A 27,822-nucleotide genomic window follows, 5' to 3' on the forward strand; every position below is an offset into this window, starting at 1 on the left:
TTCCTGAGAGGAACTGACTCACAGTATTTGATTTAATGCAAAGCCAATTAAATAATCTCAATTATTATCACTCATTCAGTGGGAGCGTTCTGGTAAGACAGGCTAATATGGATAAAATCCATATGAAGTTCTAGATGTAATTGAATTGCATAATTGAAACAGAGATCTAAACCTACTGGAGTGTATCAAATAGAATTTCATTTAGATCTGGCAATCCAACAAGGGTGAGTCTTTAGCCCTGATGACAGCATTTTGTTCTTCAACACTTTCACCAGTTGCTGATGTCAGTGTCTGAGTGACAGAGTGCTGAGTTGCCAGCGATGCCTTTCCTGTACTTCTTTCCAGAGATGCTCTCCACTGACCTGCAAAACCCTCAGTGCCATCTGTTGCTGCTGGCATGGCAATGCCAGATTATATACAGAATTTCCATGTATGAGAGTATAAAAGACCTAGTCTGGGAAAAAAATAATGATTGTGAGTAATATCAGGTTGCTTCTGCTTTGTCTGAAAAACATAGAATATTTTGTCAAATTTATTTTACTTTATTAAGGCTGTATGCGTACAGGTGATATATAAGCAATGAGCCTTTCAAATGAAAAACCTATTTCAAAATCATTTACCAAATATATGTTAGATTTGTTAACACTGCACTATGGAATATGGCCATTTTTGCAGATTTTAGTAGATTTTCTAAGTTTACTTGAGAGGAAGAAGAGTACAGAGAAAAGCAAGTAGTCCAAAAGGGCCCCTCTGGCATATGTTTCAGTTTAATGCAGTTCAGACAGAACAATAGCATATGATGTTTTACATAGAGAAATGAACATACCTCAAGGAATGGTATTTCCTCTGTTGTTAACCATTTCACTGTGATCATATGTAGAGTTCCCCTCCCAATTCCCAAACCCACCACAACGACTTCTCAAAAGATTTATAGGAATTCCCAGCCAGTATGTTTCCTCCCTACTCACCTTAAGTTTCCCCCAACCTTAAAGAGTCTATGGATCTACAACAGGGGAGAGTGGACTGAGGCCAAGATCCTGAGTTAAATTGAGGATCAAGGGTCTGATTCCCTTTGATGGCTTTCCAGTCAGAAGACATGGTTTGATAGAGAGGAAATGCAGGTGAGTGCTGGGGCAGATCTTGAATTCAAGAACATAAGGTTTCTTCAAGTGTCAGTGCTTAAAGTTCTGGAGGAATGCCAATGTGGGAAATTACAAATGACTTGCAGCATTTTCTTGATTAAAAACAAATGAACCTAATGAATTGAGTCATGGTAGAATAGAAAAGACAGGTTAGCTAGTGTTTTATCCATCATGATGACATGAAGTGAATTTATGCAAAAGAAAAGATGAAACATTGTGAAATTGAGAAAGAAAATGTGGCCAGTAATAATGTAATATTTGAAGTTTATTATGGGTTCAAGGTATGAGGTGTGAAACAAAATGAACTGCACAACACAAAAGCAGGAAGAGACTTTTAGCAGAAAGATTTGTCATTTTACCTTTGTTCTGTCCGAAATTACAGGTGGTTTGTCTCCGCATCATGCATGCAATCATTTAACAATATAAATATTATCATAAAATACAGAAAATTAAAAAAAATAATAAAAAGGTTCAATTTATAATCTTCAATCTATAATTCCCTAAAGAGCTTTTCAGTGAGCATTAAAGGGAATGTTTCATACATTGATATGCATCGTGCTTAAGACAGAACATTATTCATTGTATAGAAGGTGCTGCAAATAAGTTGCAAGTGAACATTTTTTCTGTGATACTGGGTAGGTTTTTCATTCTGGGAGAACCCTTAAAATTTCTATGTAGAGCATGTACAGTGTGCTCTTTCAGAAAAGTTTCAAAGTAGAATCCCTTAAGAAAGATAGAACCATTAACAATTCAAAGTACTGTCCAGGAACCATTTTTTCCCTAGGAGTGCTGAAACCATATGCAAAAAAATAAATATATACAAAATATATGTGCATATGTGATGGATACATCTGTCTGGGTGCATGCTTTAGATAGCTTTCTTTAAAAAGCTTCAGGGCTCGATACATCAAGAGGCACATAACTGCATATTTCATTAGTACATGTATTCATTTGATTGCTGCTGCATCCTGGCCAACTGCCTAATGTAGCCCAATTACCACAAGAACCTTTTCAGGTCTGTGTGTTGAAACTGAATATATGTCCTGGCAAGGGATCTCTCTCTCTCTTTTACCCTTTCAGTCTGCCTCCTGTCATGCCTTCTTTAACCTCTCATCTTTACTCTCTCTTTTATTTTCCACAAAAAAATCTGACTCTCTTCAACCATCTCTAAATCTTTTCCTCTTCATGCTATGGGTGATTATGATGATGTACAGTATATGTATGTATATGTTCTTTGAGTCCAACCTTTCATGCAGCATATGCGTAGTGTGTGTGTATGTGTGTGTGTGTGTGTGTGTGTGTGTGTGTGTGTGTGTATGTGTGTGTGTGTGCGGATCATTTTTTTCAGTGTATAGTGCATGAAGTGCACTTACAGTGAATTGTTGAGGCAGTGACCAGTGACAGCTGGTCATGATATTTAACAGGTCAGGATATTTCATATTTAACTGAAAAAATTCTAATAATAGAAATTCACCATTACTATAATGAACCCTTTAGGATTGAACCTTATAGCACAGGGTCTCATTATAGGCAGGAGCACAGGGACACACACACACATGCATTGAACACACAGACAACACCATTAAAGTCAAGTTTTTATTCATGCTCTGTCTCTTCTGAATAGCAAACATGATAAACAGAGAAGCTACGCTTAGTGTAAATGAGCTCCTTCAATTCAATTCAATTCAAACTAGGTTGTAAAAAAACTTGGTTCTGTCTTTTGTCCCATTGTGTCATGTTTGCTTAATGTATGTTATCCTTGTTTCTCCTCCAACTGTATTTTCAAAAATTAATTCTAAACCACAACCATTTATCTGTTATGGATGTGTAAGCAAAGTAAACTTAATTAAATTAGCCTTATGAACACCAAATCTAGGGGACATATTTCACTATGACATAACTGTCACCTATGTATGGACCTACAGTCTTGGCTAGAAAAAAAATTAGCCCCAGACTCTACTTCATATGTCTATTTTTTCTTATGTCTGCTGGTGAAGCTATAATTCTTGGTTCCCGAGAAGTAAAATATAATCCACTTCAAGTTAATTGTTACCAGCCAATAAAACAATCAAAAATCCAACCTTATCAACTTATACAACCTTGAATCAGGCCCTTGTGTCTTCACCATTTACATTAGAGCCCCTCCATTTGAATGAGCTCAAACACATGAACCAAAAATACTGTCCAGGCTAAGAGAACATGGGAGGCCCTTCTGTATCTCTGTGTGTAGTGAGAGGATCCTATAGGGCAGCTCATGTTTATTTGTCATGGAATACAACTTAGACTACATCTGGCCTTACAGTGGGAGTGGATGGGCAGGGCAGGAAGGGAGTCCAGCCTGTGTTAGGCAATGTTTATTTAGACTGGGTGTGAGGGCCTGAATGAGCATGAATAAAGGGAGTGGGGGAGAGTTAAAGGAAACTTATGGTTCGGCCTTAGAACAGATGTGTGCTTGAACCCAGTGAAATGTTGAGGTTTGTGGGATAGATTGGTTTCAGTAGTGAGTGGGATTGATTTGTTTTGTGTGCCTGTGAAAGAGCAGGCCACCTGCTACTACCCAACAGGAAGCACAACCTCTCTGTGTGATACAATATAAATAACTTTACAGGCACACGTCAATCACTTAAGTACCTACGCTTGATCCCTGGTAAGTAATAACAAACTTCCTCTTCCTCTTGCAGGATGCAGGCTGTGTATAGAGCCTTAATGGGGCAGACTTTAAATCATCAGCAAATGCCTCATACTCATTTCTGTGTCCACTGATCACTACAGACACTAAGTAAATTAATGATCCATGAACACTAAACCACCATAATGACCAGACCACCATAATGACTATTGAAACATGAAGTTATATAAAGCACTTGGCATTCTGTTTGATCTTCTTTTCTGCAGGCATAGAACTTCTGTTTGGGGACGTAAAACCTACTGCTTTATAAGACTGAAAGTGGAAGACTTTAATAAACTACTCAGTCTGCATTGCTGATTTCATGGTGAAGACTGATATTAGGATAGCTAGTCAGGGTGAGAGTGGATCATCTGATATGCAGAGCTTGGAGGAAAGTACCAGTACCCAGCCATAAAATGGCTGCATATGTATATGACCTCAAGGACCTTTCAGCTCTGGCTGCTCTCTGATAAGACTGTAAATATTCATATGCCATTTGACTGAGGGAATGGGCTCTCTCTGTGTGTGTGTGTGTGTGTGTGTGTGTGTGTGTTTCTGTGCGCATACATGTGAGACTGCTTCAGGATATATGGCATATTCTGAGAGATGGCATGAGGAAGTGTTGAAAGCAGCATTTGGAGAGGCTGGACTCACCCTGGGGCACTGACCATCTGGGACTGCACAGCCTGCAACTTACCAACCTGGACATCATGAGCCAAATGAAAAGCAGGCCATTAATCATCAAAAGAAACATAACAAAATTAATTATTAATTTGTAAGCATTTCTTCATTCATATGGCATTCTGAACATTTATTTCAACATGACTAAAACAATAATTCATTTAGAAATATTTGTATTATTCATCATTTGCTACAACAAAAATAAAATATGCTTCTTCAATGCCACGCTTTCCCAGAAACTCTAAATGCTAAGTTTGTTTATCCATCAATTAAAGTTTTAATTAATTAATTTCCTAGGCAGTTTTTTTTTTTTTTTAAAGAAATTACTTTTTAGAGGACCTGTGTGGTCGCCTCTTCACTAAAGCCTGAAAGCACTGGCACACATTTCCCCTTGATCAGGCCCTTGAGCTGGTATAATGCACCTCATCCAGAGATGCTGTATTAAAAGCTTATTCCTGTAAGACACTCTGGCTCTTTAAATCAGAGCTAAGGCTTTCAAGCTTTTGCTAACAGCCCACCATGCCAAGACCACTTTGGCAATGTCTTCAGCTTTTTTCTCCATTATTTTAATTGCCTTAACCTATGATCAATATTTACTGCTCTTTCAGCCTGAGAGCTAGAGGACTAAGCACTTCTATCTCAGTCGCACTGATTAAATTAGTCCTCAGCTGCTTTGAGGCACGTTGTTTTTACAGACAGTCTTGTTTTTCTTGAATTTCACATAACGCCCTCTCCTGACAAGCCAGACTTTTGAGTTTGTTACAGTCTCTGACTCCTTGTTTCAGCCAAATATGCTAAGGTGTATCATCCGTGTTCATTTTGACGTCTAATTTGGCCTCAGTTTTAGTCATGGTCTTTTGATGATATTTTAGTCATATGGTTATTGTTAATGTTAGTCCAGATTTATTTGACAAAATACTACAGCAAGTTTAATCAATAAAAGCTAGTTCTACTTTCTTTCATTATGGGTTGCCGGGAACTAATGGAGTTTTTCCATTTGCTCGTTTGCTTGCATATCAGATGTGACAATACACTAATTGACATGATTGGTTTGTAACCATAGAATGAAGGATGCATATTTCTACATACTGTGGAACACAGGCAAATCTTCCAGTTCCACATAAGCAAAGTGACAGTCCAGGCCCCTTTGGCTGAGCTTTACCACCCAGGGAGTTCACAAGATGTGTGAGAGTTACCTAGTTCACACTACACTACTTTCAACATCGGCAGATCTCTATGCTGTTCAGACTACACGACTTGCTCTCTTGTAATCCGGAGTCTTGAAGTCGTTGTGGTGCTCACACTATGTGATTGGTCGGCAGCAGGGGGTCACACACTACATGATCTGACAAGTACTCTGTCACCCGATGACTCTATCTAGTGTCCAAACTACATTTTGTCACAAAAACACACACGAGAAGTGACATGGATATACGACGTGAAAACCACATGCGAAACACGAGTTGTTTATTTGTAGATAGACGTAGGACTAAAACAAGTGGTGCGAGCTGTTTGAGTGATGATTTGTGCTGAAGAAACCCCAAATTGGAAAAGACAAAGAAAGTGGGTGAAAAATGGATTAGCACACGTGGGCAGCAGGGATTGTGTGCTGCAGAGAGAGTTGGAGGTGAGTAAAAAATGTTTGTACAGCTTTTCCCCTGTATGCTTCTGCCATAGGTTTTGCGGGTTTTTAGTCCCGGTTTTAGTTTTTTTCTTCTCAAATTTCCCCAAATATTATCTTTAAAAACATTTTAAAGAACAAATTAATAATTTGTTACGTTCAAATTCCATCTTGATAACTTCTATGTAGATGCATTGGCTGACAAATTATTTCTCCTTCTCCAATCTATAGGGTGTCCAAAAAGTCAGGAACAAATGAGAGTACCACAAGTATTTATTTGAAACACCACTAACTTATGCTCATTCCAGCTGGCTAGTATTATTTTAGCTTAAGACAGATACTGCAAACAGAATGTACTTCAAGAGTATATAATTATTACAAATAACATATTAAGGCCGCTCTCACAATGTGCGGCTGAGTGCAACAAAATGTGTGCATTTCATTGTTAATGAAACAGTAAGTCAAACTGACTGATTCTGACATTTTCATCACTTCTTGATCATCATGAAAAATTTTATTACATTTTGCATTATTAAGTAGTTATTGTTTAACTGTTTTCACAAGAAAAGACCACTAACAAACATTTCTCTTCATATCTTAGTTTTCATCAACAAAATGAATACTAATTTTAAATTAGATGGAAGTGAGGAGAAACATACCAGTAGGTTGTGAAAACTGGTGTGGAAAATGCTTGGCCAAAAAAGAAAAAATCAGAACAATGATGTCCTGATTTGTAAGATCAACAGACAGTGAAAAAGAAGAAGAAAATAAGAGAAGGACAGACAGAACATAATGCTGCATGTTCAGTGTGAAAGGTCAAGTGCCCACATGGCGGCTCCATCTGTCCCTTCTGGTTCATGCGCCCTGAAGAAGACTCCTGGGAACTGAGCTGAGATGTCACTGTCTCACCTACATAAGCACTGGCCATACTCCCAAACTCACACATATCCCCATCATTTAATTTAATCTACAACTCAATCATCCTCCTACATATTACATTAGTGACATAACAATTACAAATAATCCCATTACCCAAAAACCATTTTGAGAAAGGCCTAGCGAGTGTTATTTTTTACTTTTCTTTTTTTTTTAAACTTCAAATAAGGTTAACATATCAGTACACTGGGGGAAACATGATCCACACTGGTTATAGTTCACAGAAGGTGAGACTAAGAAGAAGAAGAAGAAGAAGAAGAAGAAGGACCAATAACACAAAAACACTTTTTGAGCTACATTCTCATCCACTAATTTAATTCCTTCTCTGTCTAAACATACACTACAAAATCCAAATTTACCAAAGGTTCTATGACCCAATAATTTTTTTTTTTTAAATAAATCCAAAATTAGAAAGATGTTATGATTTGGAAGCTAGATGTGAAGAGCCACTAATTCGATAATGAAAATACAGTAACATGGGTCTAACATGGGTCATTACTCAAATAGATAACAGTGACTGAAAACAGAACAATTCTAAAAGCTGACAAACAGTTCTGGACATTTGAGGTCTTTTCTTTACCCCATTGAAAAGGATTAGCAGCATACATAACAACTCCAGGGTTAAATATGCGACACTACAATCAATCTGTACATAACTATCTGCGATCGTTCCAGTGTAAATTTATATCTGACATGCATAGACCAGGCCCTTTCACAGGGATTGACTGCAGATTTTAGAGAACGGATGACGCGACTCGGTTACAGTCACTAATGAGTCACACAACAAACATCTTTGACAGGGCAGAAAACAGAATAACAATTGAAACAGGGATTTTAGTGAACCATAAATGCAATTTAGGCAGATTATTTGGTTTTAATGGGATTTTTTTTTTTGTCTGGTTGGCATCATTTCACTATAACTTTCTTCAACTATTATACATGAACACACACTAGGTTTAACATGCAATATAATAATAATAAAAATAATATTAATAACAATGATAATAATAATAACACTTATTATTATTATTATTATTATTATTATTATTATTATTATAAAATAATTGCTTTCAGTGTAAATATAAAAGAAAAGGTAATATTGTAGCACTGTGTTCTGCTGAGTCATTCCCCAAAGTGCATGATCAATAAGAGAGAGGGGGATCTTCTGAGAGGGAGAGAGGAGACCGGAGTGTGCGTTTGGGCAATTGGAGATGGCTGTTGCTGGCTCTTTCTGGCATCTTTGTGTACAAAAAAAACATGCTCTTGCCTTTATCACGCGCACTTTGCAAATGAAGTTGGCAAGGATTCCCTGCTCTGTATCACTGTCTGATTTACGAGCTCTGCGGCAGCATGTGCATTAGGAATATCAGTTTCATGCCATGCTGACACGATTGGCAGTAGGCACTGGCCAGAAGGGACAATGTCTCCAGCTACAGTGGTCCAGCGACACTCAATAAGTTATTTATTTGCATAGGTAGTGTGTGTGAGTGTGTTAAAGTAATGAAATTAGCATTTGTCTTTCAGCTACCCATTTCTTTGATATGGCAATGCCATTCAATCAGAGCATGTCTCAGTAGCAGGTTTCAGTATGATTGACACTATTAAAAATTTTCACAAGACTAACCAGACTGATTTTCTACAGTTGGTAATAGTGTTATGTGAAATAACTCTCCCAAAGATCCCCACTATTGGGGTGTCAAAATAATAGTGCTGTTGACTCTGGTAAAATTGAGCTGACACTTCCTGAAACATGGAGGGGAAAAGAGAGGCTGTGCTGTGGACAAATTATGTTGTCACAAACATTCAATTCAAATTTGGAAATAAGCAGCACTAGCCAGGCATTTTCATTTGGGATTACTGTTCGTTTCCTCCACATGGGAGAAATGCTATACAAAAGTTTCAAAAAGGAATTCAGTAGAACTTGTTGACAAGTAGCATAAGACACTGAGCTTGTGGCTCAGATGGATAATACATTGAAACAGAAAGATGGATTAATTACATATACTAAACTATGGCTCCCAATTTGAGCATACAATAACATTACTTTCATGACTTCCTGATTTCCATCATTATGGAGCAATAAAGAAATCCACTTTCAGTCTTACCTCCTCCACCCCCACCCCCGACATACATTAATCCATCCATCTATACTGTAAATCTAACTATCCCTGTAGTAGCATGCATGGACTATACATATACTGTACACATATTTATTTTGGAGCATTTATGACTAACAAGAAAAATAAAACAGACTGCTCCCCCACATTAAATGGAATAAAAACAGATTAATAGGTCCTGTGTATTCATTTGTCTGCAGGCTTCACATTTTTGTGAAGGTCTAATAACTTGAATGGTTTTATATGGAAAAACATTACTGCCTTAAATACATAGTGGAAGGTAAGAGACCAAATGATAAGTTAATAGAGGAGGCTGCATGAAAGGTTCAGCAACCAATATGTTGGGATCCAATTGACATAAACCACAGAAGAACCATTTCCCTGAACCCCAGATCACTACCTTCTCATAGTGACATTTCAGAGACAGACAGAAGCAAAGACTGCACCCACCAAAAGCTTTGATACTCCTAAAGCTATTTCACCTACTTTTCTTTAGCATGTCTCTAGATGAGGGAGGTTATGTTGTAATTGAAGATATTGCGTCTGAGAGTAAAATCAGCTTATTGAACAAGTTAAGAGATTTCGTGTGACTGATGTGGTAACACTGATTCTAAAAAGAGGAGAAAACGTGCACCCCCCGCTCTATCTAATCCATTAGGTTATCTAACTCTGTCCTTAAAAGAGAGTTAGTCCCCACGACCATTTTGTTAAAGAAACATAGGAACTGCTTACTAAGAGGTAAACCAGGCATCCCTATATGGAGGTATGTGATGAGGTTTTTGGGGGATAAATCCAATAAATACAGAACAATCAAGACTTACAGGAGAACCTTGAAGTGATGGAAAAGTTATAACCAAGAAAACATTAATGCAATAACAGACCATACTATGCATCATGCAAATGCTTGTGGCAGAAGTAGGTTTCATCCAAACTGAGAAAGGTGCAACAGCATGAAGTTGGAACTCGTACTTCTGAAGTTATCTGAAGTAGAAATATTTTGTTATATGTCATATTACAATGTGGGCAACCAGGAACTTATAGCTATTAAGCTGGTCCTCAAGGAGTGGCATCACTGGTGTCATCCACCCCTGCATTGCCTATGACGACAGGAATTTGGAGTACATCAGAAGGGCCCAGAGTTTGTCTTCTCACCAAACAAGGGAGGCTCTTTATTTTTAATTCTCTTTAATATTTCCTATAAACCCAGAGCTAAGAACGGGAAATCCCCATCCCATTCATGACCCTACACCTACTGACCCATCACCACCCTCCACCACCTATTGTTTGGTTGTACTTACCTTCTAGAAAACAACTAGGAGATCTCTGAAGCAGCAGCAGGCAACCCAGGGCAGAGTGACAGACCACCTCAGAAGATGGCAATCTGGTGTAAGCTAATCACATGGGTAAACACATCTATTGCAACAAGACATGTGGGTGTGGCTAGAGCTCACTGTATCATTACAGGAGTCTAATCAAATTATGATTTCAAAAATTGGTCACGTCTTGTTCTGCCTGTGTTCAAAATAAGACAACTGGAAACTCTATCAGCACCCCAAAATCCTTCTATGCACCTCTTGGTGGATTCTGTCACTGAATCAGAAGGTCATACTATAATACTTGCTTGTGATCGATTGGTTGTTGGCTGATCCCTTTTCAAGTCACCCCACTGCACACAAGACATCAGAAGCCCTGTTCTAGAATTTATTCTTTTGGTCTCGACAGCACCTTGTGTGATCCTCTTTCCATGTCTCTTTCCTCAGGCCTGTTCTTCCAGTACCCCTGCATGAAGCATCCTCTCAGATACATCACCACCTGTTCTCATGATAGATGGACCCCCGGCCTATGCCATGAAAGCTGTCCTGAACTCCTGCAGGAGGAGGGGATAGCTCCAATCTTTCATGGATAGGGAGGGTTATTTTCTGGAGGAGTGCTCGTGGGTCACCCAACTTCTTCCATGATTTTAACCAATAAAGCATTTTTAGCTCTACCCCGAACCAGCTACAGTGCAGTAAGGAGCAGTATTGCAAGTGACACAACTCAAAATCTCATATTTTCATATTTATCTGCACTGTATTTATTTTAATTTACTTATTTGGTCATTCTACTCAACTATTTATCGATGCTATTGACCAATACTCTATTTTATTTTAACACTTGAAAATGATCACTTGCAACATGATCACTTTGCTTATACCTTTTTTCTTTTGTACTTTTTTAAATAATTGTCTATCATTGTAAGATGTTATGTTCTTTTGTTGCATTGTTGTAATTTGGTGTTTGCTGCTGCAACAAAATAATTTCCCTCAGGAATCAATACAGTACTCTATCTATCTAGCTAGCTATCTTAACTGTTAAGCCAGATGGAATTTCTTTGAACATTTACTATTCCACTAATAAAAGAGTGGCTGAAATTATACTTAAAACCTTCATCATCCTTCATGTTGATCTGGAGACTGCTTCCCCTTTGAAGGAGCCTCCACAAATAAAAACATCAAAGACCTGCCTGTCAGTATTGAATTAATTCATCTGCTTAATAGAATCTGTTGGCTACCCATCACTCTTTGTGCATCACCTCAGGAGTTCTTTATTGTCTTTCCTACAAGAGATGCTTGCACAGCTAATGAAGGACTCTCAGAAATGTTCAGCTTCTCTGTAATTACTGTGTACTGTGCTTAACTTTTACTATGTTATTATTAATATACCATATCAGAGACCTGTTTCATGAAGCCGGCTTAGGTGGCAACCCGGGTAAGCTTGAGTTTAGTTTGAGCAAACACTGGTCTTTCGGTCTCAACAAGGTGGATTGGTTTTTAGTGGGTTTAATCGCCATGGTAACCTACGCTACAAGCTAACCTGCTCTGGACCAGGTTTTATTCTGAGTAAGAAAGCTCAAACCCAACTTGGACGAATCAGTTGTGAGCAAAGTGATATAAATCTGATGCGTCAAAGTTAACCCTTTAGTGGTTGTCGAGGTGGCTTCAACGTTTGTGTAGCTCGGAGTGCAAATAATAAAGGTACTTTGAAGGGAAATAACTTTTAGGGACAGACACAATCCCCTTGCTTTTCCTGATGACCAACTGTACGAAAGATATAGATTTGAGGCAGATGGTATAGTTTATCTTTGCCAGCTTCTTAAGCCGCACATTAAAAATCTGACACATTGAAGCCACTCTTACTGTACCACAAAATATATGTATTGCTTGTATTGCTTTGCGGTTCTTTGCGAGTGGTACAGATTTTCATGTGGTGGCATTATTCCTTGCTCTTCAACTGGAAGTATGCAGACCTGCTTTTGTCCCCATGTTGAACACTATTGACTGTTTGCTGCAAACGTCTGGCTTTTATGTGCACGCGCACTCTGAGTAAACCTTGATTTAGAGTTAAAACCTGGGTTAACTGAGAAAGTTAATGAAACCTGTTAACCTTAATTAACCCAGGTTGGATTTATTTGGTTTTGCAACTCAAAACTTACTCTACAACTCTGACTTTGTTCAACTTGCTTTGTGAAAAAGGCTTCAGCTGCTTCTGTTATTGTTGTTTACATTTACAATTATGGCATTTGATGCCCTTTTCCAGAGAGGCTTACACAAGTCTCTATCAAAAAAATACATCCTGATACTGGTTCACTAGGTCATGGACTGAGAATACTATGAGTCTAAAAAAAACTCTGTTGGGGAGTTACTATAGCATTTGTTTACTCTTCTTGATTTAAAGTTTTATTTGTTTTTTAATTTGTTTTACTTTGGTAACTTTATAATACATTATTTGTTTGAGTGCCAGTTCACTTTGCTCAACTATGTAAGAGAAACAAGTTGGACACGTGTTTATTTTAATTAAAATAGTAAAATAGATCAATACAGAGACAACTAAAGCTACTGTAGTATCTAAACTGCTTTATTGTCTAATTGAATATAAAATCAGACATGTCAGTTATTAACTACATAGCATTGATGCAAAGCAATATAGACACTCCACAACACTCAAGTTTATAGGCTCATACAGAATACATTTGAAGCGCTTTGTGTCATGTATGTCAGTTATTAATGAACTGTGTTGCAAATACAGCTAGTCAACTTTGACTATCTCCATCCCCCATGTGGTATTAACACAGCTGTGTAGACAGTTAATAACCCTTTAAATTGTTCTTTTTTCTGTGTGGTACCAATTACACATTAAGTCTAGGCTGTTGTTGTTGTTGTTGTTGTTGTTATTAGATATACATATCTTGGACCTATTCTAACCAACAATAAAGACAACAATAAAAACTGACTAGTTGTCTGCATCAAGTGTGAATAGAAATTCTTAAATACACAAGAGTAAAATGGAAAATCACTTTACTCCCCGACCATGGCTGTGGAACAAGACTTGTGTGATGTCATCCAGACCCTATGTTGATGCCATTATCTTTATGTATCTTGGCCACTAAGATGCATTGTGTATTTTAAAACAGTGAAACCTGAATTCCTGCCCTTATTGACTTATGGTCAGAAAAGCATCAGATCAGTTCCAATAAGTTGATGAGGTCAGACGTTTCTTGTCTTTCCTCCAGTGAGTCAGGTTGCTTTCAGGATCACATATCAGACACAAACCTTGGTGGATGCTAAATAAGTATTGTTGATGAGATGAATAAGCATCATGCAGAAGAGTAGGTAATCATCAAAAGTATCATGGAATGAAGTTATGATGAGAAATTAAGACATACGCTGACTCTTGGGGCGACGTAATGATGACTATATGTGATTAAAGGGTAAGTGATCAAAGATAATTAATAGAGAAAGAAGAAACTGTATGAAGCTTTCCTTAGAGCATGTCTTTAGTCTCCTTTAGCTTATCACTCACTGTCCTTTAAACCATGTAGACTTTATTTCCAAATATTGAAGTAACTATGACATATCACATATTCTTCTGCAAGCACGTTATTTGGAGCTATGAATGTAAGGAAATATTTCAATTATAGCCTTTGTCAAAAAAAGAATAACTTATTCAGCTGTTAGGCATGAGGCCATAGCACATGCTAACCAAAGTGATATTTTAGACAGACAGAATAACAAAGTACTGTGTCTCTTCAAGTCATATGTTGCATACTATAATATAAAATCTCCTGATGAAAGCAGATTACTTCTATTTTCATAATCGGATAAATGAGTTACTGACTCACTGAACTGAATCTGTTCCTCACAGGCAATGTCCAGTGTTGCAGGGAATTGTGGGTACGACTCACTGAGCTAAATGTATATTGCCCAATATCACCCCCTGATAGCTGGGTATCAAACCAAGAGCATTTTAATGCCAAATATGACAATGCATTCAATTCATCTAACAAAACAGAGATCTGTGACAAGGTTCAAGGTACAAAATATGGTTATAAAATATGTTCAAAGTATCAAATACTTTAGCCTCATTAATCTTTCTTTTCATGCAAACCATTGTCAGGATGTTGGCAACAATACTATTGTGCCATTAAATCAAACATAAAAACAAAAAGGTACTTATACATATAGTATCTCACAAAAGTGAGTACACCCCTCACATTTTTGTAAATATTTGATTATATCTTTTCAGGTGACAACACTGAAGAAATGACACTTTGCTACAATGTAAAGTAGTGAGTGTAAAGTTTGTGTAACAGTGTAAATTTGCTGTCCCCTCAAGATAACTCAACACACAGCCATTAATGACTAAACCGCTGGCAACAAAAGTGAGTACATCCCTAAGTGAAAATGTCCAAAATGGGCCCAATTAGCCATTTTCCCTCCCCGGTGTCATGTGACTTATGAGTGTTACAAGGTCTCAGGTGTGAATGGGGAGCAGGTGTGTTAAATTTGGTATCATCGCTCACATACTCCCTCATACTGGTCACTGGAAGTTCAACATGGCACCTCATGACAAAGAACTCTCTGAAGATCTGAAAAAAAGAATTGTTGCTCTACATAAAGATGGCCTAGGCTATAAGAAGACTGCCAAGACCCTGACACTGAGCTGCAGCACGGTGGCCAAGACCATACAGCGGTTTAACAGGACAGGTTCCACTCAGAACAGGCCTCGTCATGGTCGACCAAAGAAGTTGAGTGCACATGCTCAGCGTCATATCCAGAGATTGTATTTGGGAAATAGATGTATGAGTGCTGCCAGCATTGCTGCAGAGGTTGAAGGGGTGGGGGGTCAGCCTGTCAGTGCTCAGACCATACGCCGCACACTGCATCAAATTGGTCTGCACGGCTGTCGTCCCAGAAGGAAGCCTCTTCTAAAGATGATGCACAAGAAAGCCCGCAATCCGTTTGCTGAAGACAAGCAGACTAAGGACATGGATTACTGGAACCATGTCCCGTGGTCTGATGAGATCAAGATAAACTTATGTAGTTCAGATGGTGTCAAGCGTGTGTGGCGGCAACCAGGTGAGGAGTACAAAGACAAGTGTGTCTTGCCGACAGTCAAGCATGGTGGTGGGAGTGTCATGGTCTGGGGCTGCATGAGTGCTTCCGGCACTGGGGAGCTACAGTTCTTTGAGGGAACCATGAATGCCAACATGTACTGTGACATACTGAAGCAGAGCATTCCCCTCCCTTCAGAGACTGGGACGCAGGGCAGTATTCCAGCATGATAATGACACCAAACACACCTCCAAGACGACCACTGCCTTGCTAAAGAAGCTGAGGGTGAAGGTGATGGACTAAACCCTATTGAGCATCTGTGGGGCATCCTCAAATGGAAGGTGGAGGAGCACAAGGTCTCTAACATCCACCAGCTCTGTGATGTCATCATGAAGGAGTGGAAGAGGACTCCTGTGGCAACCTGTGAAGCTCTGGTGAACTCCATGCCCAAGAGGGTTAAGGCAGTGCTGGAAGATAATGGTGGTCACACAAAATATTGACACTTTGGGCCCAATTTGGACATTTTCACTTAGGGGTGTACTCCCTTTTGTTGCCAGCGGTTTAGACATTAATGGCTGTGTGTTGAGTTATTTTCGCTTTACATTCATTAGAAGTAACATTTGTCTTTAATAAAGGAATTTCACAGTTTTGAAATGGAAGCATCTTAATCACACTTCAAGAATCATAGCTTCAGGGCAGAGTGGACCTTTTCTTTAAGCTTATAGCTGTGAGATGAACTCAGAAGGTTATGTAAATACACACACTGTCCCAGCAAGAAAAAAAAATGTTCAATGACCTCAATTGCAGAGTGTGAATTGATGGAGGAGAAGAGAGGATGGCGATTCCTGTACACTAAGAGTGATAACTCCCACACACTCTCGGTATCATGTACACTTCTCTAAGCTGGAGTGAGGACGGAGTCCCTCAGCGGGACAGAGGACACCAAGCAGGGGGTATATTTTTATGAGAATTTAACCGGCCCCCGTTCACACATTCCCACACACTGAGCACAGAGTGGAGTGTGCTTGCCACCTCCCACTCTCTTATTATTATTGTGGCCTAGAAATACACTATCACCCCATATTTGGATATGTTGTTTTTAAGGATGGAAGGAGACAAAGTAGACAGAAGAATAAAGAAACTGACCGTTTGCCAGAACTTGATTAGATTTGTAGTTTTGTTACATTACTTCCACTATGTTATGTAACGGTGGCGAAGAGAGATGCAGTTGCAGGTGAAACAGCTTTAATGAAAAAAGGTAAACAAATCCAATACGAAAGACAGGTTCAGAGTTAAACAGTCAATGGTCTGGCAATGAGCAAACATTCTGTATCAGGCCAGGCAAAGGCATAGAATGATAAACAGAAGCAGTTCAAAACCAGAGAATCAATTAATAACAAAAGGCTTCATACAGATTTCAGAGGCACAAAACTGAGCATATAGTTCACAATCTGGATGTGAATGAAAGTCTCTTTTAAAGTGTGTGTGTGTGTGTGTGTGTGTGTGTGTACTTGAGTGCAGGTGTGTTCAATCAGAAACTCTGAGATTGTGATCTGTGTGTTTTGGGGAATGTAGTCTGGAGTGGCCATGTTAGTAGGCCGCGGTGTCTGCTGGGAAATGGAGTTTATGGATTGGGATGACCTGTCACATTACATGTGATTAAAGTATTAAACACACTCTTTGGACTTTTCATTATAAACGGAATACTCATTCACAGACAACTTAAAATAAAAAATATCATTGCTCCTTCCTGATTGGCATGACAGATCAACAATCGCCCTGTTGTCAGTAGATCACGAGTTGGAATCCCAATAACGACACATCCATTTGTATCCTGGAGTCCAAGAGAGCAAAATTGGAGATGCTCTCTGGGTGGGAGGGATGTCATTACACTCTCCCCTGTCAATCAGAGTGATGCTAACCAATTGTAAGTGAGTGTAAGCTCATGTATGCAGAAGAGGGCAGCTAGCACTTTCTTCTGTGTGTATTCAGCTGCCATGCGACGTGCTGTAACATTAGCAGCAGTTCGAACAGATATCATTTCTGAGAGTGATATTAACTAAATTAACAAAAAATGTGTAATTTCTTATCAATTTATACTGTGTAACTGTAAGTAAACGGGCCACCACTATCCCAGTCGTCCAACCTTTTCTCTCCTCTAGTGCATGCTGGATTTATCCTTCTATTCACACATGAAAAATACAGTTGGCTAAGAGAGATGGGAAAAGATGGAGGAAGGTAGGTTGATACAAAGCCAAAATGTTCACTCTGATCAAAATGACACATGCTGAAATGCAGTCTCTTTATCGACCATGTGTCTACCATGTACTACTGCAGGGAAAATCAGAGAGTATTTGCTGAACTAAAAAGGCAAAGAAACCACTAAGATATGCAGACTCATTTCACTTTAAAAGACAGATGGATTTCCAGTGAGGCACACTGAGATGGCTCTCTAGTTCATTAAACACAGTGTTAGTGAGAACTTGGATGATGTACAGAAGATTGGAAGTAGATAAAACAGCAAAAGCTACTAAGACAGTACTGTGAACCTTTATATGAAATCTGCACAACAGCAATGTTCACATTGTGTATGAAATGTGCATGTTTCTGCATACAGAAGTAAAACTGAACTAAATACTAGGTAAAATTCATAACATTTCATATTGTCACTTATCCCTGAACAGTCAATCACGAACAGCATGAACAGCCATGAACGTGAACATGTTGTTTATCTTTGTAAATCGGTTGTAAAATATTAACAAGCTGTCAGTAACATGTCAACCATGTAGCAGTGAGCTAGGACAGTGGTTTTCAAAGTGGGGGCTGCCAGGGGGCGCCTGGGGGGCCTCAACAATTTGGTGTGCCCAGCCCTCTCACTAGTATGTTTTCTCTTTCTCACTCTCAGACAACCACACACACACAATCAATTCCTAATGTAATGTAAAGATGTAAGATGTAATTATTAATAATAATAAAAAAGGGGCATATATTCAGAAGTCTGTATTTTTAATGTGTTTTAAAGACATCTTTCAAAAGGGGGGCATCGGTCAAATGTTAATGCCATTTGGGGGGCCTTGCCCTGGAAAAGTTTGGGAACCCCTGACCTAGAGAACTGTCTGTATACAGTATACAAAAGCAGAAGAGCAGCATCTGTTGACATCAATATGAATGAGTGCATGCTTGTAACTGGTGAATAAAATATCAGCTCTTAAATGATCAGTACCATATCAAACATATCGAAAGGGTTCCACTTTGGATCAGATCATGTACTGTAGATATCACATCTCTTTAACTTAGGCTTTACCTTGACATCAAGTCAAAGGCTGAGTGATCAATCATTTGTCTATAACAGCTTGTTGAGTATCATGAGATGCTAAGTATTATATAGTATGTGCTATATTTTTTTGGAGATGTGAGAACTACAGAATTCAGTGGTGTGTCTCTGGACTACATATTTTTTAGTTGATCATGGTATAAATATTGGTGGGCTTGGGGGGAATGAATGGGTTGTAATTGTTAGTTCTGATCATTGTGGGGCTGCCCCCCCCCTACAAAACATACCCTCCCACTATATATATATAGAGAGAGAGAGAGAGAAGGAAACGACGGCGAAGAGACAGACTCCATGCGAGCTCTTCAGCAGCATACAGGCGCGCTAACATTGAGCACGACGGCAAGATTGACTCACTCCGACCGCTAATCTCTCTCTCTCTCTCCCCCCTTCTCTCTCCGAAGGTGCAAGCGTGGACGAGACCACCGGCTGGTGAGAACGCACGCACCGGTGGATGACGGCACAGGAGACCCACACCCTCGTCTCAGGAACCCCGACACGCCCCCGAGAAGGTCACACGACAGCCACACCCCCACGACACCCCCACGCACTCACACACCCCCGCCCCCTCACGACGGACAGCTCACACTAAGATAAATAAAACCACCCATTGTGACTGCAATCTGTCTCTTGTGGGTCTGTGCTCTGCCCTTCCCCCGAGCTAACTCCCTACACTGGTGGAGGATGCGGGCACTAGAGTACAGACTCGCCTACAAATAAGCACAAAAAAAAAAAAAAGGGGAAAAGCAACCCATGGATCCCACACTGCAACACCTGTTGGAGACCAGCATCCAGCAGCAAGCCGTGACGCAACAGCTCGCCGAGAGCCTTCAGGTTGCAACCCAGGCGCTGATTGGCCTGAGGACTGAGACCCCCGCAGCCTACAGGGCCCCGCCCCGACCCGGCCCGTGAGATCCGCCGCCTGCTGCCCCCCCTAGGCCCCGAAGAAGATCTTGAGGCGTACTTCGAGGCCTTCGAGGGTATTGCCCGCCGGGAGGGATGGGATCGTGACGACTGGCCTCGCGCCTTCGGCCCACTGCTCACGGGAGAGGCACGGACGGCCTACTATGCCCTTGAGCCAGAGGAAGCTGCCGACTACACGGCAATGAAGGAGGGAGTCCTGGCATGGTGTGGGCGAACCCCCTACCAGGCGGCGACAGAGTTCCATCGCTGGGCTTATCGACCGGGGGCCCGACCACGCGACCAGCTAAACACCCTCATCCGGATAACCAAAAGGTGGCTCCGGCCGGATCAGCATACCGCCACGGAGGTGGCGGAAAAAGTGGCTGTCGACCGTTTTCTGAGGGCATTACCCCGGACAGAACGTCAGGCCGTGGGGGCGCACGCACCGACTACGCCCCAGGAGCTCCTAACAGCCCTGGAGCGAACCATGGCCACCCTGGAGCTCGGCCGAGATGAGCAGCAGCCCCGCAACCGGCCCCTTGGGGCCCCTGGCCCCCGGGCCGACCGCCAGTCCCGCCCCCGCACCTGGAGGACTCGCCAGAGGTCGCCCGTTGGTGGAACCCCCCTGGACGAGCCCATGCCTACGAAGCCGGAGAGGGAACCTGCCCGGCCGCCTTCGAAGGCATGGTTAGCGGGCTGCGCCCTCCATCTACAACAGCCGCCGGAGGCCCCCTCCCTGATGGTGTGGGTCGAGGGGAACCCGGTAACCGCCCTGCTGGACACCGGGAGCACGGTGACCCTCGCCCGGCCCTCCATTCTACCCAAGGGGCATCGCCCGGGAGGGGTTCTCACCGTAACCTGCGTCCATGGGGACACCCGGGAAGTTCCCGCAGCCGAGGTCCAGATCCAGGGCGAAGCCGGGTAGCTCCCATAGTCCGGGAGCACATGCACGCTGCGCAGGAGGAGCAAAGAAAAGTGTACAACCGCCCAGCACAGATCCCCGAGCTGCCCCCGAGCTGCCCCGGTGCCCCTGCTCCTTGGACGGGACTGGCCAGGATTCCCGATGGGACCGACAGCCGATCCCCAGAGGCCGCGGCAACGCAGGAAGAGGAGCCGGGCCCGGCAGGCCTACCTGGCCCAGGACGGCGGAGAGACCTCCACGGAAGGTAAGACCCCCCAACCCACTAATCCTCTGTGGTCTGTCTTTTCCCAGGTGAACTGGGAGGGGAAGTTCGGACGGGAGCAGAAAGAGGACGACCGTCTGAAGCACTGCTGGGCCCAGGTGCGACTGATAGAGGGGGTCGACCAAAGCCCCGACCTGAGACTCCCCGCTTCGTACTTCCTCGTCCGGAATGGGCTCCTCTACCAACGGACCTGCCGCCGCGGGGAGCAGGTGGACCTACTGGTGGTCCCCAAACCCAGGACACCCACCGTCATGCATCTGGCCCATACACATCCACTCGGCGGCCACCTGGGGCCACGAAACACCCTGGAGAAGCTGAGGGATCGCTTTGTGTGGCCCGGGATGGACGCGGATGTCCGGGCCTTCTGCCAGCAATGCCCGCAGTGCCAGCACACGGCCCCACGGCCGCCCCCCCCGGCTCCCCTTATCCCTCTACCCATCATCAGCGTCCCCTTTGAACGTGTGGGCATGGACCTTGTGGGCCCCCTACCCAAGTCTGCCCGGGGCCACGAGTACATCCTGGTCATTGTGGACTATGCCACTCGGTACCCCGAGGCGGTGCCACTGCGCAAGGCCACCTCCCAGAACATCGCCAGGGAGCTGGTACTCCTGTTCAGTCGGGTGGGGATTCCAAAGGACGTGTTGACCGACCAAGGTACGCCTTTTGTATCTAAATTAATGGCCGACTTGTGTCGATTGTTGCAGGTGAAGCACCTCAAGACGTCAGTCTACCACCCCCAAACCGACGGGCTAGTCGAACGGTTTAACCAGACTCTCAAACGGATGCTGCGCCGGGTGGTGGACAAGGAGGGGAGGAACTGGGACCTCCTCCTCCCCTACGTGCTTTTCGCCATCCGAGAGTGCCCCCAGGCGTCCACGGGCTTCACCCCCTTTGAGCTCCTGTTTGGCCGGCGCCCGCGGGGACTGTTGGACGTGGCACGCGAAGCTTGGGAGGAGCAACCGTCCCCCTTCCGCTCGGTCATCGAATACGTGCAGGAGATGCAAGCGGGGATCGACCGGGTAGCTCCCATAGTCCGGGAGCACATGCACGCTGCGCAGGAGGAGCAAAGAAAAGTGTACAACCGCCCAGCACAGCCCCGAGAATTCCAGCCGGGGGACCAGGTCCTCCTGTTAGTGCCCAGCAGCGCCTGTAAGTTCCTGGCCCGGTGGCAAGGCCCCTATACAGTCCTCGAGCACCGGGGCCCGGTCAACTACCGCCTGCAACAGCCCGGTAAGCGTGCAGAGGAGAAACTCTACCACGTGAACCTCCTGAAGAAGTGGATAGAACCGGCCCCAGTAGTATCGGCATATGCAACCTGGGACTCGGACCACGGCAAGCGTACCTTGGTCGGGTTAGGGGAGGACCTCACCCCCGCCCAGAGACAGGAGCTCACTGAGCTGATCGACCAGTTCTCAGATGTGTTCTCGGCCTCCCCGGGGATGACCCAGCTGGTCCAGCACGAGATCAAAACCCCCCCCGGCGTAGTGGTGAGACAACGGCCCTACCGTGTCCCAGAGGCCCGACACAAAGCCATTGAGGAGGAAATCAGCCGGATGCTACGGGACCACGTCATAGAGGAGTCCAGCAGCCCCTGGTCCAGCCCCATCGTCGTCGTGCCAAAGCCGGACGGGAGCATGCGGCTGTGCAACAACTTCCGGAGACTGAACCAGGTGTCCGAGTTCGACAGCTACCCCCTGGGGAGGCTGGGGAGGGCCCGGTTCATTTCCACCTTGGACCTGACCAAGGGCTACTGGCAAGTTGCGCTGGCGCCAGAGGCCAGACCCAAAACGGCCTTCAGCACGGCCACCGGCCACTGGCAGTACCGGGTTCTCCCCTTTGGGCTACACGGGGCACCCGCCACGTTCCAGCGGTTGATGGACATCCTCCTGCGGCCCCACCGCACGTTTGCCGCTGCCTACCTGGACGACGTAGTCATCCATTCCTCCACATGGGCCGACCACCTGTTCCATCTTAGGGAGGTCCTGAAGGCGCTCCGGGAGGCCGGCCTGACGGCCAACCCCAAGAAGTGCCACCTAGGGCTGACTGAGGCCCAGTACCTGGGGTACCGCATCGGCCGGGGAATGCTGAAACCACAGGCAAAGAAAATCGAGGCCGTAAAGGACTACCCTCGTCCCACTTCAAAGAAACAGGTACGGGCCTTCTTGGGGTTGGCGGGGTACTACCGGAGGTTTGTGCCTAACTTCTCTGCTGTAGCTTCCCCCCTCTCAGATCTCACCAAGAAGGGCCAGCCAGACCGGGTCAGGTGGTCAGCCGACGCAGAGAGGGCCTTCCAGGCCCTGAAAGGGGCCCTCACCAGCGCGCCGGTACTGCGTAATCCGGACTTCGACCTCCCATTCACCGTGCACACTGATGCGTCCGAGACCGGGCTTGGCGCCGTCCTCTCGCAAATCTTTGACGGGGAAGAACATCCGGTCCTCTACATCAGCCGGAAGTTATCCCCCGCAGAGAAGAAATATGCAGCCGTCGAGCGAGAGGCCCTGGCGATAAAGTGGGCCATCGAGGAGCTGCGGTACTACCTGGCTGGCCGGCACTTCGTCCTCGTAACTGACCACGCCCCCCTGCAGTGGATGGCCAAAGCCAAGGACACAAACGCCCGGGTAACATGCTGGTTTCTCGCCTTGCAAGATTTCTCGTTCCAGGTTAAGCACCGGGCGGGGGCCCAGCATGGCAACGCAGATGGGCTCTCTCGACGAGACGCACTCTGGGCCCACCACCGAGCGGCAGTAGGCTCGGAGCTGAGGGGGGGTACTGTCGCGACGGACCAACAGCCGGCGCGCAGGAGAAGAAAGTCGCTCCTTCCCCAACTGCCGCACCGGCACGAAGCAGACAGCCTCGGGCCAAACACGCCATCAGCCGGAAGGACCGTCACGGTGGGGCGGGACCGTTGACGCTACACCGGCCGGCGGTTGGGGAATTCATCGGGAAGATTCCACCACTCAGGCGACGAAGGAGGAGGATAAAAGGACGCGCTTCCGGCCGTACGAGAGAGAAGGAAACGACGGCGAAGAGACAGACTCCATGAGAGCTCTTCAGCGGCATACAGGCGCGCTAACATTGAGCACGACGGCAAGATTGACTCACTCCGACCGCTAATATCTCTCTCTCTCTCTCTCTCTCTCTCTCCCCTTCTCTCTCCGAAGGTGCGAGCGCGGACGAGACCGCCGGCTGGTGAGAACGCACGCACCGGTGGATGACGGTGGATGACGAAGGTCACACGACAGCCACACCCCCACGACACCCCCACGCACTCACACACCCCCGCCCCCTCACGACGGACAGCTCACACTAAGATAAATAAAACCACCCATTGTGACTGCAATCTGTCTCTTGTGGGTCTGTGCTCTGCCCTTCCCCCGAGCTAACTCCCTACACTATATATATATATATATATATATATATATATATATATATATATATATATATATATATATGTGTGTGTGTGTGTGTGTGTGTGTGTGTGTGTGTGTGTGTATTTATTTATTTATTTATTTATTTATTTATTTATTTAACATATTGCCTAAATCAGGGTCACATGTTTTGAGGCCTGCTGATGATGTTATTTCTCTTTAATATACTTGTTTAATTAATGGTTCTTCATTTAATTTTGAATAATTAACTCTTGGCAGTCTCTTGATGAACAAACGGATTGTTCTGAACAGTTTGCTGTTCAAAAGTATGGTATGAAGTTTCAAGAATGATTCACGTTGAAAACACAGATGGTGCTTGTTGTGTTGCGTTCTTCCCCTTCATCCCAAAAACAAGCAATCCAGCTCTCCTTTTATGACTGTGAATGTTGACTACGAATGTTCGCCAGCAACAGAAACAAGCAACACATTTGTGATGCCAGATTGTGAGTGGGTCAGGCAAGGAGTGGCTGATGTGCAGGCCAGGAGAGGAGGTGCTCTGCCGTAGACTCAGGAAAAACAGGCAGTGTATTGCCCAAACTAGCATGGTCACTATTGTGCATGTATGTTCCTGTGATGTTGGGAAGGGATCCAAACACTGCACCTAATGAGTAGCCCTTCACCATCATATCACAGAGGTGGGATCAGCCATCTGTGAGATTATTGACTGGCTAGTGTTTGGGATGTTTGTGTGGTTAGTCCTGACATGTCAAAAAATCTAGCTGAGAAGTGTTCAAAGCATGCCAAGCTTTGTGTAGAGTGTGCATGCTGCTTCTAGGATCTCTTTCCTCCACAGAACTGCATTAAGACTGTGATAAGAATACATATGGAAACAGGTCCATTTCCATTACATATTAACTCACTATTGGGAGTTGCAATTTCTTAGATCACCATTCATCACCATTAGTGTTAAAGAAATTAAAATATGTGGATAAAACGTCCATGGTTGTTAAAATAAGAGTCTAAGCACTGAGCTACCACTGTTGGGCCCCGATCTGGACCAGAGGAGGCAAGCCATGGCTGATCCTGTGATCTGCTATGTTTCAATCTGAGATATGTGAAAAAAAAATCATAGTGCTTTAAACATGTACATGTACAATGATAATAAAGACTATCATCCTATTTTATTTTTTTAAGATTGTTAACACGTCTATCTACAATTGATCTTCAGTTCCGGGGAGGAGTGTATTACTGTTTTAAGCAAGCACACTTAATGTGCCTCACCAGCTGATTGTCAAGTACTTAATGAGTTTAATGAGATGTACTTACAGCAGGAGAAGCTATAAACTGTGCAATTATTCAGTGTGTAGTCCTGTGCTACACACTGTATGCATGTTATTAAAGTATAACACTGCGGTGCTAATCCCAGAGGGACAGTCATTATCTTTTTAAAACTTTGCAGTCAAAGACACAGAGTACAAACTAGTGTCAGGATTCACCATATTTGCACTAAAGCAGATGCACCTTATTGCCATGTTACACTCACATGTAACCATCATATTATTTATCTGAGTGTACTGAGTTCCTGCCTAATGTTTAATATTATTAGGTAAATGGTAGATAAAGAACTGGAGCTATTTTCCTCTGCATAATGCAAATGATTGCAGTAATGACATTATAAATAATTTTAAGACAAAGGAGACATGTGGATAAATAAATAAATAAATAAATAAATAAATAAATAAATAAATGAGTGATGGCTGTGTTTGGTGAGGTGGCAGCATTGCTATACTACTTCTCTCATTTTGTGATACTGAAAAAGCAAAGTTCTTAAAGAACCCCTGTTAGACACATTATTTTGTCTTAAAAATAAATAAATAAATAAATAAAAAGCTTTACCAATAGTTCTACTAGAAACTTATTTATGTCTGTGGCCTGTTCAACTATGCAACCCTGAAATGTACAGTTCACTGTCTAAATATTTTGACCTTCATGTTGGCCCAAACTAAAGAGATTTTAGATCTCAGTCACACTATAGAGCATTGAATCTTACTTTAGTCAGGCTGAAAGCAGCCTAAGCAGAGGTTTATAAATCCACAGACCTTGCTGCTGTTTTAACACACACATGTACTGTATATGCCTGTCAGAGTTTTTATTGCAGGAAGGACACTTGCTATTGTCTGGCTATGAATATTTATTGCAGCTGAGTAAAAATGTCCAGGGACATGAATCAGATACGTATTGTATATGGACTTGCAGCTAGTCCTAGTTGCCATTTGTTTGAGAATTTCTCTCAGTTGCCTGGGCCTTTAGATCGCCTTCCTCAGCCACCAATTATAAGTGCAGCAGTAGTCAATAGTGCAGCAGGTGGGATACAGGGATGGTGGGGATCAATATTCTGTAAGAGCATGTTGATTACTCAGCCTGTGGTGGAAATAGTTAGCTGGAACAGACCTCTAGTGCTCTGGAGCAGACATCCTAGCTGAAAATGTGGAACTGATCCTGATCCTATCTGATCAAAGCTGGTTTAACAGCAGAGTAGGAGGGAAAAATAACTCCTGCTAAGTCCCTCTATCTGCCTCTCAATCTCTCTCTCTCTCTCTCTCTCTCTCTTTCTCTCTCTCTCTCTCTCTGGGTTAATTCATGTCAAAAGTTTGCCTTAATGTCTGCTGTCCACTCCTAAAAGACATATTCAGACAAAACATACTTTAGAACATCAGAGGTAACAAAAAAATAACACAACCCCAATTCTGAAAAAGTTGGGACATTATGGAAAATGCAAAACAAACAAACAAGAGTCATTTGAAAATTCAATTCACCCTGTACTATATTGAAAATACATTCATTTAATTTTGAAAATATACACTCATTCCAACACGATGGCTGTTTTGTCCAAAAACTATTGAAATGTTGACTCGTTGGACCATAAAACACGATTCCACTGTGCTACTGTCCATCTCAGATGAGACCGAGCCCAAACAAGTCGGCGGCGCTTCTGGACAGTGTTGATGTATGGCTTCGGCTTTGCATAATAAAGCTTTAACATGCATCTGTGGATGCAGTGGCGAATGGTGTTGACTGACAAAGGTTTACCAAAGTATTCCGAAGCCCATGTCAGGATATCCATTACAGACACATGACGGTTTTTAAGACTGTAACATCTGAAGGATCGGAGATCACGCGCATTTAGAAGTGGTTTTTGGCCTTGACCTTTATGCATCTGACCGGATTCCTTGAATCTTTTAATTACAGTGAGGGAAAAAAGTATTTGATCCCCTGCTGATTTTGTACGTTTGCCCACTGACAAAGAAATGATCAGGCTATAATTTTAATGGTAGTTGTATTTGAACAGTGAGAGACAGAATAACAACAAAAAAATCCAGAAAAACGCATGTCAAAAATTTTATAAATTAATTTGCATTTTAATGAGGGAAAAAAGTATTTGACCCCCTCTCAATCAGAAAGATTTCTGGCTCCCAGGTGTCTTTTATACAGGTAACGAG

General features: G+C 43.1%; 1 protein-coding gene across 1 annotated transcript in view; it reads right to left on the reverse strand.

Moving 5' to 3' along the window:
- Positions 1-3,426: 3,426 nt before the first annotated feature.
- The window catches only part of LOC128611646 (metalloreductase STEAP2), a 51,974-nt gene continuing 27,578 nt past the window's right edge, over positions 3,427-27,822 (reverse strand). Inside the window, exon 6 of the mRNA XM_053631336.1 lies at positions 3,427-4,511. Coding sequence (XP_053487311.1) covers positions 4,461-4,511 — 51 coding nt within the window. The 3' untranslated portion in view covers positions 3,427-4,460. The remainder of the gene's footprint in view (positions 4,512-27,822) is intronic.

This window comes from Ictalurus furcatus, chromosome 1 (assembly GCF_023375685.1).
Source record: "Ictalurus furcatus strain D&B chromosome 1, Billie_1.0, whole genome shotgun sequence".
Lineage (NCBI taxonomy): Eukaryota > Metazoa > Chordata > Actinopteri > Siluriformes > Ictaluridae > Ictalurus > Ictalurus furcatus.